We start from the raw sequence: 16,611 nt of genomic DNA, 5'->3' as shown, positions 1-16,611 counted from the left end.
ATGCCCTTCCCAGTCTCCCCATATCCCTATACTGCCATTTCCTCAAACTAGCAGCTTTGGAGCCACCACTGATTCTGCTCTTATTCTCTTATCTCATATCCAATTCTTTATAAAATCCACATATGTACCCAGAATACTCTCACCCCACTTCTCACCCTTCTAGCCATTTCCACGACCCTGGTCCAAGCTACCACCATCTCTCCTGGATTGTTTCTGTACCTTTCCAAGAGATCTCCCTGTTTGTTCACTCTTGCCTCTCTTCAATCTGTTCTCAACTTGGCAACCAGCATAATCTTGTCCAAACAAATCTCAGACTGACACTCCTCTGCTCAATGCCTTCCAATGCTTCTCCATCTCACACTCAGTAAAAATCAAAGTTCTTCTACTGGCCTGTGAGGCCCTACATGAGCTGAGTCCATGTTACCTACCTGAACTTATCCCTTATAACTTTCCCTTTTGTTCATTCTCCTCCAGCCACTGACTGCATTCTTGGTGTTCTTGAACACACTACTATTCTCCTACTTCACGGCCTTTGCCTCAAATTATCTTTCCTCTGAAACTTGCATGATTTGCTTCCTAAATTCCATGAGATGTCAGCTTCATAAGGAGGCTTTCTCTTAACACCTTTTTAAAAGTGGAAATCAACTCCTCAAGAATTCTCTACTCCCTTCCGCAGCTTTACTTTATCCTGTAAACTTTATCATTATCTAACATAATATATATTTTACTTGTTTGTTTTCTGCCCACTGTCATTAAAATACAAGCTTCAGATGGGCAAGGAATTTTAGATAAAATCCCTGGTATATAATAATGCCCAATAAGTAATTGTGAATAGAGTTTATATCCCTGTACATATTTTTGTGGTTGCTCCCCAGATCTGCACCACAACTTAAAAAGCAAAATAAAAGAATGCATATCTTTCCAAAGCAAGAAGACTGGCATAAATTGGACAGATGATGAAAAAAGAAGCTACAAGGATAAAGGAATAGTTCAAACTCAAGAAATATTGCAGTATTTGCTCCCCATCATGCATAATCCTAAAAACATGCAAACCACTCAGATAAAACAGCTATTCAATCCAAGAACCAACTTCCAAATCCAACATCAGTAAGTCAATACAGTTTTTATCACTCTTAGCTATTTAATAATCTTTTTAAAGCAGGGCTTATTAATTTATTATCCTAAGAAAAAAATCTGCTCTTGAAAATGATGTCAGCTACATCACATTTGGCAAAGAACAAAGACCCAAAGCTGTCAGAAAACACTGGATAAGTGAAGGAGTAAGTTATCAGGCCTTATTTAATTGATTATGTGCATGAAACTACTCATTAATTTAGATCTATTAATAAAGTATGCATAAATAAAGTATGATTATAGCCTGGCTTGAATATTGTCAGCTGTTTTAAATCCTGTGGGGTAACTTTCTAATCCTATGGGGTAACCAGAATTAAAAATAATTAACCTGAGCTACTTCAGTTTGCTGATACTCGGATGAAAGCAGAAAGAGTGAGCCCAGTTTTCTTCTAAAGATAAAAAATAGAACCACCTCTAAGGCCAAAAGAAAACGTGTGTAAATAAAAGTAAAGACAGTGACAAGCTGAAAATAATAAATGCAATAGTAATATTATCAACAGATTTTTATAATGTACTTCCTATGTGCTACACACTGTTCTAAGTTATATATGTATACACTTTACATTTTACACATGAGAAAATCGAGGTCCTAAGAGGTTAAATAATTTGTCCAAAGCCTCACAAGCCAATACGTAGTGGAATCTGGAGTCAAATCCACCTAGACCTTCTGACTCCAGAGTCCTCCTGAACTTCATCATTATGCGTTGCCATTTCTCTTTATAAAGTGAAAAACATGACCAATATACAAAGAGTACTTACATATCAACTGGAAACTTACAAATACTTTCATAAGAAAATGGGTAAAGGCTATGAACCATTGCTACTGCGCATTAGTGAAAACCCTGACTCTTCACGAGGCATCCTCTGACACCAGCCCAATGGGGAGAGAAGGAGGTACTTCATTTCTGTCCATTGAGTGTGGAAATCTCAGCTCCCCATTTGGTTTCCAATGACACCCTGCGGGAGGAGACAGACTCTTTATAGGCTAGTGGGAGAATCAAAGTTCTGGCTTCTACTTGTCCTTCTTTGACACCATCCTTGCAGAAGTTTGAGATCCCTCATTATACCTCATAAGAGTGGAAGTGTAAGCCCCTCTGCCTCTGCTTACATGGGTGGGAGTGAGGGCACTGTTTATCGGTGGCGCTTGGCTGGAGTACAGTGGTAATTGCCTAACATTTTCTGTATCAGTAGGCTGTCCCTTTCCTGGTCCTTTTCTACATAATACAGGCTATTGTTGAGAGCTTTTTGTGCATGTTTCTGGGCACATTTGTGTTCTCAGGTTGCTAGCTTCTTCAGCTCCAAGTCTTGGATATATGAGGCAAAAAGAAAACCCAGGAGACACCATTGTGTTGTTCCTTGGTTCTTGAAGTCCCTAGCTAGCCTGCCTGCTTTCTACCTTTTGGAGTTGCCTTTTGTTCATTTTATGTGGGTTTGTAGTTATTTTTGGTGCAAAGAATAGGGAAAATGCATCTACTTCATCTTCCTGGAAGTGAAAAAATCTCTCCAATTATATTTTGATTTGCATAATCTTTCTCAAGAATTTTCATCATTACCAAATGGAATGCCAAGCATGAGATTTATTCCTCCATATTTGAAATCTGACCCATGTTTGACCAGAGAGAAATTTAAGGTATGTAAATCATCTTGTTAAAGTGCAATTCACCTAATAATCCACATAGACCCTATTCATTTTGGCTTAAGAACAGAACAGACAATGAGGTTTCAGCCCTATGATTACATTCAGATGTTATATCACGTTCAACATGATAATTCAGCAAACTCGTACAGCACATTAACTAGTTTCTCCTTAATCCTAACTTAGACCAGTGTCTAAGATGGTTTAGCAAAGTGTGATCTTCTCATTCTTTGCTTATTCTCATTTTACCCTGCAATCACTTACTATAAGTAATAGTATGTAAGAGTGTTGAGACAGTCAAACAAATGATATATAAAACAGAAAAGGCAGCCATAAAGAACTAAGTTGTAAGAATAACAACAACAATAAAAATCAACCTGACAATGTTTAAGTTTGTAGTGAGATCATCTGTTAAGAAAGGCCTTGCTTGCTGCTTTCCTACTTGTTAATATTTCCACATACACCTATATCAGATACTTTTGGGGGTGTCTACATAACAGTAGCACTTCCAAAAGCTGCGTTTGTAATTATGTGACCTCTACCCACTGGCATGATTGCCAATCAGATTATCTTTCCCTATGCTTTGGAATTGGAATGAGAGTGGATCAGTCTTGTACATGAAACTGCTGTAGGATGCAAATTTGAGCTAAGGGAAGTAAAAACTTTCCTGTGAAAAGAGAAAAGCAGAGACTGCAGATGAATAAAAAGCCTTGGAAGTTTTCCATTTTCTAGTTCTAGTCCTTTCCTGAAGCCTGACTGAATTCCCTCTCCCTTTGTTTCCATGAGTAGCTTCGTACTTTCTTATCATTCTTCCCCTACCCTACCTTATGGTTTTTCAAATTAAGCTAGCTTGAATTGGTTTCTGTTACTTGTAACCAAAGAGGTCTTAGTTAATACCTCGCTATTTGTCTGTACGTTCATGCTCAGGCCCATCTTCATTGAGTGCATTTCTAGATTCAAAGTATTAATATATAAGGAACCTCTTATGAAAGTAATGACTAAAAATCAAGCCATGTCCTAATTGTCATCTAGACCCCACCACAGTCTCAATGGAGGCTACATATGGAGATGAACCTCCACATCTGTCCAATAATGATTAGAAGCCTCCCATCTCTGGTGTCAGTGGAGTCCAGATGGGGAACCTGGACTTACACTTCAATCTTGCAGTAATGAGGTCTTATCTCCCCACCCCCTGTGCTGGAGCAAAGTAACAAAAAGGCAGCTAAAACAGAGGGTTTACATAAGATCCAGAGTCTCATAACATAATACGAAAGTGTTCATGCTTTAATCAGAAGTAAATTGTTGTACCAAGAACCAGGAAGATCTAAAACTGAAAAAAGACAATTAGTAGACACAAACACTGAGATGTTAGTGATGTTAGAATTTTTTGACAAAGATTTTTAAAGCAATCATAATTAAAATGCTTCAAAAAACACTTATAAACACACTTAGAAGAAATTAAAAAAAATAGAAAGCCTCAGCAGAGAGAGAAAAAAAATATTAAAAAGAACCAAATAGAAATTTTTGAATTGAAAAATACAACTGAAATTGTAAAAGCTTAATGGCTGAGCACAACAGTATAACTGTGCAAACAGAGGAAAGAGTCAGTGAATTGAGAGAGAGAAAAATATAAATTACCCAACCAAACCTAAGAGAAAAAATAGGCTTAAAATAAAATGAATAGAGCCTCAGGGACCTGTAAGACTGTAAGACAAGATCTAATATTCACATATCATAGTTTCAGAAGGACAGGAGAATGAATACAGGGTTGAAAAGGAAATCAAAGAAATAATGGCTGAAAGGTTGCCAAATTTGACAGGAGACATAAACTTACAGATCAAAAAGCTGAGCAGACCACTAATAGGATACACCCAAAGAAATTCATGCCAAGATAGCCCAAAATTTAACTTACTTTTTTTTTTTTTTTTGAGACAAAGTCTTGCTCTGTTACCCAGGCTGCAGTACAGTGAAACAATCTCAGCTCACTGAAACCTCTGCCTTCTGAGTTCAAGTGATTCTAGTGCCTCAGCCTTCTGAGTAGCTGGAATTACAAGTGCCCACCACCATACCTGGCTACTTTTTGTATTTTAGTAGAGATGAGATTTCGCCGTGTTGGCCAGGTTGGTCTTGAACTCCTGACCTCAAGTGATCTGACTGCCTCAGCCTCCCAAAGTGTTGGGATTACAGGCATGAGCCACCATGACCATCCCCCCAAATTTAACTTCTGAAAATGAAAAATGACAGTGGATTTCTCATCAAAACCCACAAAGGCCAGATGTAGCACAGTATTTTTAATTACTGGAAGAAACTGTCAACCTAGAATCCTATACCCAGTGAAAATAACGGAGAAGTCAAGAAATGTTCAGATAAAAGAAAACTAAGAGAATTTTTCACCAGAAGACTTACTCTAAAAGAATGACTAACGGAATTTAGCTAAACAGATAGAAAATGATAAAAGAAGGAATATCAGGAAAGAAAGAATACAGTAAACAAAAATACAGGTAGATATAAAATACAGGTAAATATAAATTTTTCTAAATCATATTTGATGGTTGAAGCAAAAATTATAATATTGATGTGGTTCCAAATGCATGTAAAAGACATATTTAAGACCATTATAAATGTCAGAAGGTAAAAGGACATAAAGGGAGGTAACCTTTGTACTTCACTCAAATTACTAAGTTAACACAGCCAACAGACTGTGATAAGTTATGCATATGTAGTATAATACAGCAACCACTGAAAAAGCTGTTCAAAGAGATATACTAAAAAACACTAAATAAATCAAAATTGAATTGTTGAAAAATGTTCACACAGGAAGGCAGGAAAGAGAAAACAAAAAACAAAGAATAAACTTTTTTTTTAATGGCAGATTTAAGTCCTAAGACATCAACAATTACACTGAATGTAAATGACCTAAATACAACAGTTAAAGACAGATTAACAAAATGAATTTTAAAACATTACCCAACAATATGCAGTCACAAGAAACTCATTTTAAATATGACAATGGAGGCAGGCTGAAAGTAAAAGAATGGAAGAAGATACATCATGCAAACATTAATAGATGAAAGCAAGAATGGCTATGTTAATATTAGGTAAAGTCGATTTTAGAAGAAAGAAAATTATCAAAGAGGGGCATTATATATAATGTTTAAAAGGTCAATCCACTAGAAACACAGCAATCTTAGATGTGTGTGTAAAATCACAGAACTGGCTGGGTGTGGTGGCTCACGCCTGGAATCCCAGCACTTTGGAAGGCTGAGGTGGGTGGATTACTTGAGGTCACGAGTTTGAGAACAGCCTGATCAATATGGAGAAACCCCATCTCTACTAAAAGCACAAAAAATTAGCCAGGTGTGGTGGCTCATGCCTATAATCTCAGCTACTCGGGAGGCTGAGGCAGGAGAATCACTTGAACCTGGGAGGTGGAGGTTGTGGTGAGCCAAGATTATGTCATTGCACTCCAGCCTGGGCAACAAGAGCAAAACTCCATCTCAAAAAACAAAACAAAACAACAGAAAACTGCAAAATATGTGAAGCAAAAACTGATAAAACAGAAAGGAGAAATAGACAAATTCACAATTGTTTCAATAATTAGATAGAAAATAAGCAAGGATATAAAATAATTCACCAAGAATATAAATATCTAACTGACATTTAAGGAGAACTTCACCCAACAACAGCACAATACACATTATTTTCAAGTGTACGTGGATCATACAACAAGATAGAACATACCCTAGCTATGAAATAAACCTCAACATATTTAAAATAATTTAATCATACAAAGTGTATTATCTGACCACAATGGAATCCAACTAGAAATCAATAGCCAAAGGGTAATAGGAAAAAAAAAAAAACCTAAACATTTGAAAACTAAGTAACATACTTCTGAATAACTCGTGAATCAAAAATATTCTCCAGGGTGGGGCCAAGATGGCCAGCTAGAAACAGCCGCATTCGGAGGCTCCCATTGAAAAGAACCATAATAAGCAAGGTATCCAGGTTCTCTCATCAGAACCGACTAGGAGGCTGGTGTGATCCACAGAGAAGAAGGAAGAACAGTGTAGTGCAGCAGCCCACCTGAGAGCCACACAGGGCAGGAGAGCGACCCCCTACATCCCTAGCCAAGGGAAGTGGTGAGTGAGTGTGTTACCCAGCCAGGGAAATCGTGCTTTTTCCACAGAACTGTGGAACCCATAGATTGGAAGATCCCACTTACGAACCCATGCCACCAGGGCCTAGCGTCCCAACCCCAGAGCCGTGAAGATTCTCAACAGCCTCATAGCTGGAATCCGCTTAAGCCTACAGAACTCCCCAAGGGAGGCATGACCAACACCACAGCTGTGGCTGCCTGCTGTCTAAGCTGTTTGAGTTCCTTGGAGGAGGGGCAGCAGCCAGCACTGGGACTCACAACTGCCTCACACGCTAAGCTCCCTGGGTGGGGGAAGGGCATCATCCATCTCTATAGCTCCAGGCTGCGCTTTTCCTCTGCTGGAGTCAGGGAGGCTGAACAGCTTGGTCCCGAGACATGTTCCCCACAGCCCAACATACCGACTATGGCAGAATGTGGCCAAAGTGCCTCTTCAGGCCTGGCCCTGACCGATCCTTCCTCACTGGGTGGGGCTTCCCTGCAGGAACTGCAGTAACTCCAGCCAGAGGCTCAGGAACCTGGATCTCCCTGGGCCTGAGCCCCCAGGGGGAGGGGTGGCCGCAGTCTTTGTAGACCAGCAGACTTAGACTTTCCTCCTGGTAGTTCTGAGGAATCTGGGCAGCCCAGACAAGTGGGTTTCCCTGCAGCGAAGCATACCCCCCCAACCAAGGGACAAAGTGCTTCGTTAAATGGGTCCTATTCCCCCTGCCACCCAACTGGGTGAGACCCTGCAACAGGGATTGTCAGATACCCTATACAAAAGCAATACTGCTGGCATCAGGCTGGTACCCCTAGAGGTCAGAGATCCCAGAAGAAGGAGCAGGCATGCTTCTTTGCTATTCTCCAGCCTCCTTGAGTGACATCTCCAGGTCCAGGAGTGAACCAGATGACTAGGGCCTGAAGTGAAATCCCAGCAAACAGCAGCAGCCCTATAGAAAAGGGACCTGACCAATGAAAGAAAAACAAATAGAAAGCAACACCAACAGTATCAACAACAACTAAAAAGCCCCCAGGAAAACCTCCTCCAAGGATCAGCAGCCTCAAAGATCAAAACTAGACAAACTCATGAAGGTGGGAAAGAATTAATGAAAAAATACTGAAAACCCAAAAGGCCAGAGTGCCTCCTCTCCTCCAAATGATCACAATGTCTCTCCAGCAATGGCACAGAACTGGCTGGAGGATGAGACAGACAAATTGACAGAAATAGGCTTCAGAAGATGGGTAATAAAAAACTACGCTGAGCTAAAGGAGCATGTTCTAACCCAATGCAAAGAAGCTAAGAACCTTGATAAAAGGTTAGAGTAGCTGCTAACTAGAATAATCAGTTTAGAGAGGAGCACAAATGACCTGGCGGAGCTAAAAAACACAGCACGAGAACCTTGTGAAGCATACACAAGTATCAATAGCTGAATCGACCAAGCAGAAGAAAGGATATCAGAGTTTGAAGACCACCTTGCTGAAATAAGGCTTGCAGACAAGACTAGAGAAAAAAAGAATAAAAAGGACTGAACAAAGCCTCCAAGAAATGTGGGACTTCATAAAAAGACCGAACCTACAATTGATCGGAGTACCTGAAGGAGACAGGAAAAATGGAAACAAGTTGGAAAACACACTTCAGGATATTATCCAGGAGAACTTCCCCAACCTCACAAGACAGGTCAATATGCAAATTCAGGAAATACAGAGAACATCACTAAGATATTCTATGAGAAGACAACCCCAAGACACATAATCATCAGATTCTCTAAGGTCAAAATGAAGGAAAAAATGTTAAGGGCAGCCAGAGAGAAAGGCCAGGTCATCTACAAAGGGAAGCCCATCAGACTAACAGTGGCCCTCTCAGCGAAAACTCTACAAGCCAGAAAAGATTGGTGGCCAATATTCAACATTCTTAAGGAAAAAAATTTTCAACTCAGAATTTTGTATCTGGCCAAACTAATCTTCATAAGCAAAGGATAAATCAAATCCTTTCCAGGCAAGCAAATACTGAGGGGTTTCATTACCACCAGGACTGCCTTGCAAGAGTTCCTGAAAGAAGCACTAAATATGAAAAACAAAAACCAGTACCAGCCACTGCAAAAACACACCAAAATATAAAGACCAATGGCACTATGAAGAAACTGCATCAATCAGTGCACAAAATAAACAAATAGCATCATGATGACAGGATCAAATTGACACATTACAATACTAACCTTAAATGTAAATGGGCTAAATGCCCCAGTTAAAAGACACAGACTGGCAAATTGGAAAAAGAGTCAAGTTCCATTGGCGTGCTGTATTCAGGAGACCTGTCTCATGTGCAAAGACACACATAGGCTCAAAATAAAAGGATGGAGAAAAATTTACCAAGCAAATGGAAAGCAAAAAAAAAAAAAAAGAAAAAAAAAAGTAGGGGTTGCAATCCTAGTCTCTGACAAAATAGACTTTAAACCAACAAAGATCAGAAAAGAGAAGGGTATTACATAATGGTAAAGGGAAAAATTCAACAAGAAGAGCTAACTGTTCTAAATATATATGCACCCAATACAGGAGCACCCAGATTCATAAAACAAGTTCTTAGAGACCTACAAAGAGACTTAGACTCCCACACAATAATAGTGGAAGACTTTAACACCCCACTGTCAGTATTAGACAGATCAACAAGACAGAAAATTAACAAAGATATTCAGGACTTGAACTCTCAGCTCTGAATCAAGTGGACCTAACACACATCTACAGAAATCTCCATCCCAAATCAACAGAATATATATTCTTCTCTGTGCTACATCGCACTTCTTCTAAAATTGACCACATAATTGGAAGTAAAACACTCCTCAGCAAAAGCAAAAGAACTGAAATCATAGCAGTCTCTCAGACCACAGTGCAATCAAATTAGAACTCAGGATTAAGAAACTCACTCAAAACCACACAATTACATGGAAATTGACCAACCTGCTCCTGAATGACTCCTGGGTAAATAATGAAATTAAGGCAGAAATCAAGAAGTTATTTGAAACCAATGAGAACAAAGAGACAATGTCCCAGAATCTCTGGGACACAGCTAAAGCACTGTTAAGGGGGAAATGCCCATATCAGAAAGCTAGAAAGATCTCAAATCCACACCCAAACATCACAATTAAAAGAGCTAGAGAGGCAAGGGCAAACTAATCCAAAAGCTAGCAGAAGACAAGAAATAACTAAGATTAGAGCAGAATTGAAGGAGATAGAGACACAAAAAACTCCCCCAAAAATCACTGAATCCAGAAGCCGTTTTTTTGAAAAAATTAGCAAAATAGATAGACCACTGGCTAGACTAATAAAGAAGAAGAAAGAAGAATCAAACAGACACAATAAAAAATTATAAGGGGATATCACCACTGATCCCACAGAAATACAAACTACCATCAGAGAATACTATCAACACCTTGATGCAAATAAACTAGAAAATCTAGAAGAAATGGAGAAATTCCTGGACACATACACCCACCCAAGACTAAGCCAAGAAGAAGTTGGATCCCTGAATAGACCAATAGCAAGTTCTGAAATTGAGGCAATAATTAATAGTCCACCAAGCAAAAAAAGCTCAGGACTAGACAGATTCACGGCCGAATTCTACCAGAAGTACAAAGAAGAGCTGGTACCATTCCTTCTCAAACTATTCCAAACAATTGAAAAAGAGGGGCTCCTCCCTAACTCAATTTATGAAGCCGCCATCATCCTGATGGACCAGGATGATGACACAACAAAAAAAGAAAACTTCAGACCAATATCCCTGATGGACATCAATATGAAAATTCTCAATAAAATACTGGCAAACTGAATTCAGCAGCACATCAAAAAAGGTATCCACCATGATGAAGTTGGCTTCATCCCTGGGATGCAAGGCTGGTTCAACATATGCAAATCAATAAACATAATCCATCACATAAACAGAACCACAGACAAAAACCACATAATTATCTCAACAGATGCAGAAAAGGCTTCTGATAAAATTCAACATCCCTTCACGTTAAAAACTCTCAATAAACTAGGTATTGATGGAGTATATCTCAAAATAATGAGAGCTATTTATGACAGACCCACAGCCAATATCATATTGAATGGGCAAAAGCTGGAAACATTCCCTTTGAAAACCAGTACAAGACAAGGATGCCCTCTCTCACCACTCCTATTCAACATAGAATTGGAAGCTCTGGCAAGGGCAATTAGGCAAGAGAAAAAAGTAAAGGGTATTCACATAGGAAGAGAGGAAGTCAAATTGTCTCTGTTTGCAGATGACATAATTTTATATTTAGAAAACCCCATCATCTCAGCCCCAAAACTCCTTAACTGATAAGCAACTTCAGCAAAGTCTCAGAATACAGAATCAATGTGCAAAAATCACAAGCATTTCTTTACACCAACATAGACAAGCAGAGAGCCAAATCATGAATCAACTCCCATTCACGATTGCTACAAAGCAATACCTAGGAACACAGCTAACAAGGGATGTGAAGGACTTCTTCAAGGAGAACCACGACTGCTGTTCAAGGAAACAAGAGAGGACACAAACAAGTGGAAAAACATTCCATCCTCATGGATAGGAAGAATCAGTATCATGAAAATGGCAATACTGCCCAAAGTAATTTATAGATTCAATACTTTTCCCATCAAACTACCACTGACATTCTTCACAGATTTAGAAAAAACTACTTTAAATTTCATATGGAATCAAAGAAGACCCTGAATAGCCAAGACAATCCTAAGCAGAAAGAACAAAGCTGGAGGCATCACGCTACCTGACTTCAAACTATACTACAAGGCTACAGTAACCAAAACAGACATGTAGACCAATGCAACAGGACAGAGACCTCAGAAATAATACCACACATCTACAACTATCTGATCTTTGACAAATCTGACAAAAACAAGCAATGCGGAAAAGATTCCCTATTCAATAAGTGACCGGGAAAACTGGCTAGCCATGTGCAGAAAACTGAAACTGGACCCCTTCCTTACACCTTATACAAAAATTAACTGAGGATGGATTAAAGACTTAAATGTAAAACCCAAAATGATGAAAACTCCAGAGGAAAACTTAGGCAATACCATTCAGGACATAGGCATGGGTAAAGACTTCATGACAAAACACCAAAAGCAATTGCAACAGAAGCCAAAATGGACAAATGGGATCTAATTATACTAAAGAGCTTCTGCACAGCAAAAGAAACTAGCATCAGAGTGAACAGGCAACCTACAGAATGGGAGAAAATTTCTGCGATCTACGCATCTGACAAAGGTCTAATATCCAGAATTTACAAGGAACTTAAACATATTTACAAGAAAAAAACAGACAACCCCATCAAAAAGTGGGCAAAGGATATGAAGACACTTCTCAAAAGAAGACATTTATGCAGCCAACAAACATGTAAAAAAGCTCAATGACTGGGCGTGGTGGCTCACGCCTGTAATCCTAGCACTTTGGGAGGCCAGGGCAGGTGGATCACAGGTCAGGATATCGAGGCCATCCTGGCCAACATGGTGAAACCCCGTCTCTACTAAAATACAAAAAATTAGCCAGGTGTGGTGGCGCATGCCCGTAGTCCCAGCTACTTGGGAGGCTGAGGCAGGGGAACTGCTTGAACCCGGGAGGCAGAGGTTGCAGTAAGCCAAGATTGCACCACTGCACTCCAGCCTGGCAACAGAGCAAATCTCCATCTAAAAACAAAAACAAAAAACTCAACACCACTAATCACACTGATCATCAGAGAAATGTAAATCAAAACCACAATGACATACCATCTCACATCAGTCAGAATGGCAATTACTAAAAAGTCAAGAAACAACAGATGCTGGGGAGGCTGTAGAGAAATAGGAATGCTTTTACTGTGCTGGTGGGAGTGTAAATTAGTTCAACCATTGTGGAAGACAGTATGGTGATTCCTCAAGGATCTAGAATCAGAACTACCATTTGACCCAGCAATACCATTACTGGGTATACACCCAAAGGAATGTAAATCATTCTACTATAAAGACACATGCACACATATGTTTATTGCAGCATTGTTTACAATAGCAAAGACATGGAACCAATCCAAATACCCATCAATGACAGACTGGACAAAGGAAATGTGGCACATATACACCATGGAATACTACGCAGCCATAAAAAGGAATGGCATCTGCCGGGCACGGTGGCTCATTCCTGTAATCCCAGCACTTTGGGAGGCTGAGGCAGGTGGATCACAAGGTCAAGAGTTTGAGACCAGCCTGGCCCATATGGTGAAACCCCACCTCTACTAAAAATACAAAAATTAGCCAGGCATGGTGGTGGCCACCTGTAGTCCCAGCTACTCGGGAGGCTGAGGCAAGAGAATCGCTTGAACCCAGGAGGCGGAAGTTGTAGTGAGCCGAGATAGTGCCACTGCACTCCAGCTTGGGCAACAGAGTGAGACTCCATCTCAAAAAAAAAAAAAAAAAAAGGCATTTGTAAACTGTCATGACCCTGGTGGCAGCATAGCAGTGAGGACGACCAGAGGTCACTCTCGTGGCCATCTTGGTTTTGTTCCTCAGAAAATTAAATGTCGTCAGAAGACTGAGAAGCTCAGGAGGATGAATTGCTGGCCCCGGCGAGTATTTATGATGGAGAAGAATTTAGAAAAGCAGAGTCTGTCCAAGGTGGAGAAACCAGGATCTGTTTGGATTTGCCACAGAATTTCAAGATATTTGTGAGCGCTATCTGCTCTATGGGAAGAACACCATGGCAGCATGATCCTGTTTGCCTGCATGCAATTTCTTAAGGAAGAGACCCTAGTATACCTGAATATTGTCTCTCCTTTTGAGCTCAAGATTGGTTCTCACAAAAAAAGTGCAGAGAAGGACAGCTCAAGCCTCTCCCAACACAGAGCTAGTTTTTGGAGGAACTTCTGGATCTGATACAGACCAAGAGGAAATTGTGGACAAGACAGCTGTGCAGGATGTGGAATCATTGTTAAATATGATCCGGGAAATGTTGGACTTTGATCAAGCTCAGCAGATAAAATGCTTTAGTAGTAATTTGTTCCTGTGCAATATCTGTTTCTGTAAGAAGCTGGATAGTGAATGCATGTACTTCTTGGAGTGCAGGCATGTGTACTGCAAAGCCTGTCTGAAGGACTACTTTGAAATCCAGATCAGAGATGGCCAGGTTCAATGCCTCAACTGCCCAGAACCAAAGTGCCGTTCGGTGGCCACTCTTGGTCAGGTCAAAGAGGAGCTAGTGGAAGCAGAGTTATTTGCCTGTTACGACCGCCTTCTTCTCCAGTCCACCTTGGACCTGATGGCAGATGTGGTGTACTGCCCCTACCCATGCTGCCAGCTACCTGTGATGCAGGAGCCTGGCTGCACCATGGGTATCTGCTCCAGCTGCAATTTTGCCTTCTGTACCTTGTGCAGGTTGACCTGCCATGGGGTCTCTCCATGTAAGGTGGCTGCAGAGAAATTAATTGACTTACGAAATGAATACCTGCAAGCAGATGAGGCCAATAAAATACTTTTGGAACAAAGGTGTGGTAAGAGGGTGATTCAGAAGGCACTGGAAAAGATGGAAAGTAAGTCGTGGCCAGAGAAAAACTTCAAGAACTGACCATGTTGTGGAACTCCCATAGAGAAATTAGATGGATATAACAAGATGACATGTACTGGCTGTATGCAATATTTCTGTTGGATTTGTATGAGTTCTCTCTCTAGAGCAAACCCTTACAAACATTTCACTGATCCTGCTTCACCATGTTTTAACCAGCTGTTTTATGCTGTGGATGTTGATGAAGATATTCTGGAAGATGAGATTGAAGACTAGTTAACAACTTGCTCAAGATATGGAAGTGGATTGGTTTTCCCTAATCTTTTGTCAAGTACACAAAGTAACTCTGCAGGATATTTAGAGTACTATTTATTCACTCTTCCTGTGTAGAAGATATGGAAGAAAAGGTTTATATTTTCATGTGGTACTACTGAAGAGGGTGCATTCATATATTTTTTAATGTAAGTTGAGAAAAATTATAAGCCAAGGTTTCAGAAAATGAAACTACAGAATATTAAATATTATAATGTGTCCAAAGCTCTGAGTAGTTAAAAATTAAATATTTATTTCCTTCCCCAAGCTTTACGTAAGGAGAAGAGGGGTCAAGAGTTAAATTTACAGACCCTTTGTCTCTGAGAAGCATCCCTCTAAGACATTCTGTTGGAGCTCCCTCAGTACTACTTCTTACAACCGGGGTAGGTAGAAGCCTCCTTATGAAAATTATACTGAGAATCTGATCTCACTTACTCCACGTTAATCACATTCCTACCAACCTAAATTTCTGCCAAGTCAGTTCTCTTTGGAGGAAGCCCTTTACTCTGTAACTTACTGGATGGTCCAGTGTCATTTTGACCTGTTTTTCAGAATGGAAATGTATAATAATTTAAAAATATGTTTTAATACCACAAATGCTGTGGGGCACTTCATATTTATTAGTAGTGTATATGGTCCACTGGTTTCAGGCCAAATCTAGAATTCAGTGATATTGGCTTAGAAGAATTTAAGTTCTATTCAACTTTCCTGGGTGTTAGAGCCTAGATTCAAAATGACTTGTCTTTGCTACTTATGTTCCACATTCTCTCTCTTTACCTTTGCCCTACCTTCTGTTTGTAAGGACAATTTTAATATTAATTCCAGCAACACATGTTTTTATTTCCTCTGCTGGAATAGGAGAAAGCTTAATATATTCCCAATCTGAATGTTCTTGAATTATCCGCATTTACCACTGTATATGCATATAGTGACAGTATAACCTGTCTGTACCACTGTAGTTCCAGTCCTAGTTTTCTGAATTATTTTTAAAGGTCTTCTCTAACAAGCTATGGGAATTTGGCTTCATACTCTTTTTTTGCAACAGCAGTGTTTTGGGTGACAATTTTGAACTGATACCTGTTCCTTTTTCTGGGTTTTGTTGGCTTTTCGAAAAATTGTCCTTCCTTATCGTTGATGGGTGGGCTTGATAGCAAAGTAAAATTTTTTGGAAAAGAGGACAGAAAAATTGAACTGCAGCTTGAGAACATATTCTTTTTTTCATACTTTGTCATTAATAATTGAGGAATTGCTTTTGACTGTTTTAGGTGTGTGTGTCCTGAGTGAGCAAGGACTATGTTTTTGGATTGTCGAAGAGGATGCTTAATCTTAAAAATAAAAATAAATTTAAAAATCGTCTTGTAATTAGAAAGAAAAAGGAATGATATCATGTCTTTTCCAGGGACATGGATGAAGCCAGAAGCCATCATCTTCAGCAAACTTAACACAGAGACAGAAAACCAAACACCACATGTTTTCACTCATAAGTGGGAGCTGAACAGTGAGGACACATGGACACATAGAGGGGAACATCACGCACGAGGGCCTGTTGGGGGGTGAGGGGTGAGGGGAAGGAACATAGAGGACATGTCAATAGGTGCAACAGACCACCATAGCACACATATACCTATGTAACAAACCTGCACGTTCTGCACATGTATCTGGGTTTTTTTTTTTTTAGAGGAAATTATTTCCTCAATAAAATATGAACTACCCCCAACTCATTCAATATGAAATAGAATATTTGAATACCCCTGTAACTAATAAGGAAATTGATTTCATAGTTTTAAAACCCTAAAAAAGAAATCACCTGGCCTAGGTGGTTTTAGAAAAGAATTTTACCAATAAATTAAG

General features: G+C 39.6%; 2 protein-coding genes and 1 pseudogene across 7 annotated transcripts in view; 2 read left to right on the top strand and 1 right to left on the bottom strand.

Annotated features, from left to right (window-relative positions):
• CYREN (cell cycle regulator of NHEJ) overlaps positions 1-16,611 on the bottom strand; it is a 75,266-nt gene that overhangs the window by 18,003 nt on the left and 40,652 nt on the right. The gene's annotated exons all lie outside the window — the stretch shown is intronic.
• AGBL3 (ATP/GTP binding protein like 3) overlaps positions 1-16,611 on the top strand; it is a 149,565-nt gene that overhangs the window by 129,279 nt on the left and 3,675 nt on the right. For 3 of the 6 annotated variants that reach the window (XM_030933094.1, XM_030933095.1, XM_030933093.1), the window contains one exon: positions 876-1,107. The exons of the other annotated variants lie outside the window; for them this stretch is intronic. In XM_030933094.1, coding sequence (XP_030788954.1) covers positions 876-1,107 — 232 coding nt within the window. The remainder of the gene's footprint in view (positions 1-875; positions 1,108-16,611) is intronic. 6 annotated transcript variants of the gene reach the window in all.
• Positions 13,469-14,724, top strand: LOC104658056 (annotated as a pseudogene).

This window comes from Rhinopithecus roxellana, chromosome 6 (genome assembly GCF_007565055.1).
Source record: "Rhinopithecus roxellana isolate Shanxi Qingling chromosome 6, ASM756505v1, whole genome shotgun sequence".
Taxonomy (NCBI): Eukaryota; Metazoa; Chordata; class Mammalia; order Primates; family Cercopithecidae; genus Rhinopithecus; species Rhinopithecus roxellana.
Note: the sequence above shows the minus strand (reverse complement) of the source record. Positions and strands in the feature narration are given on the sequence as shown.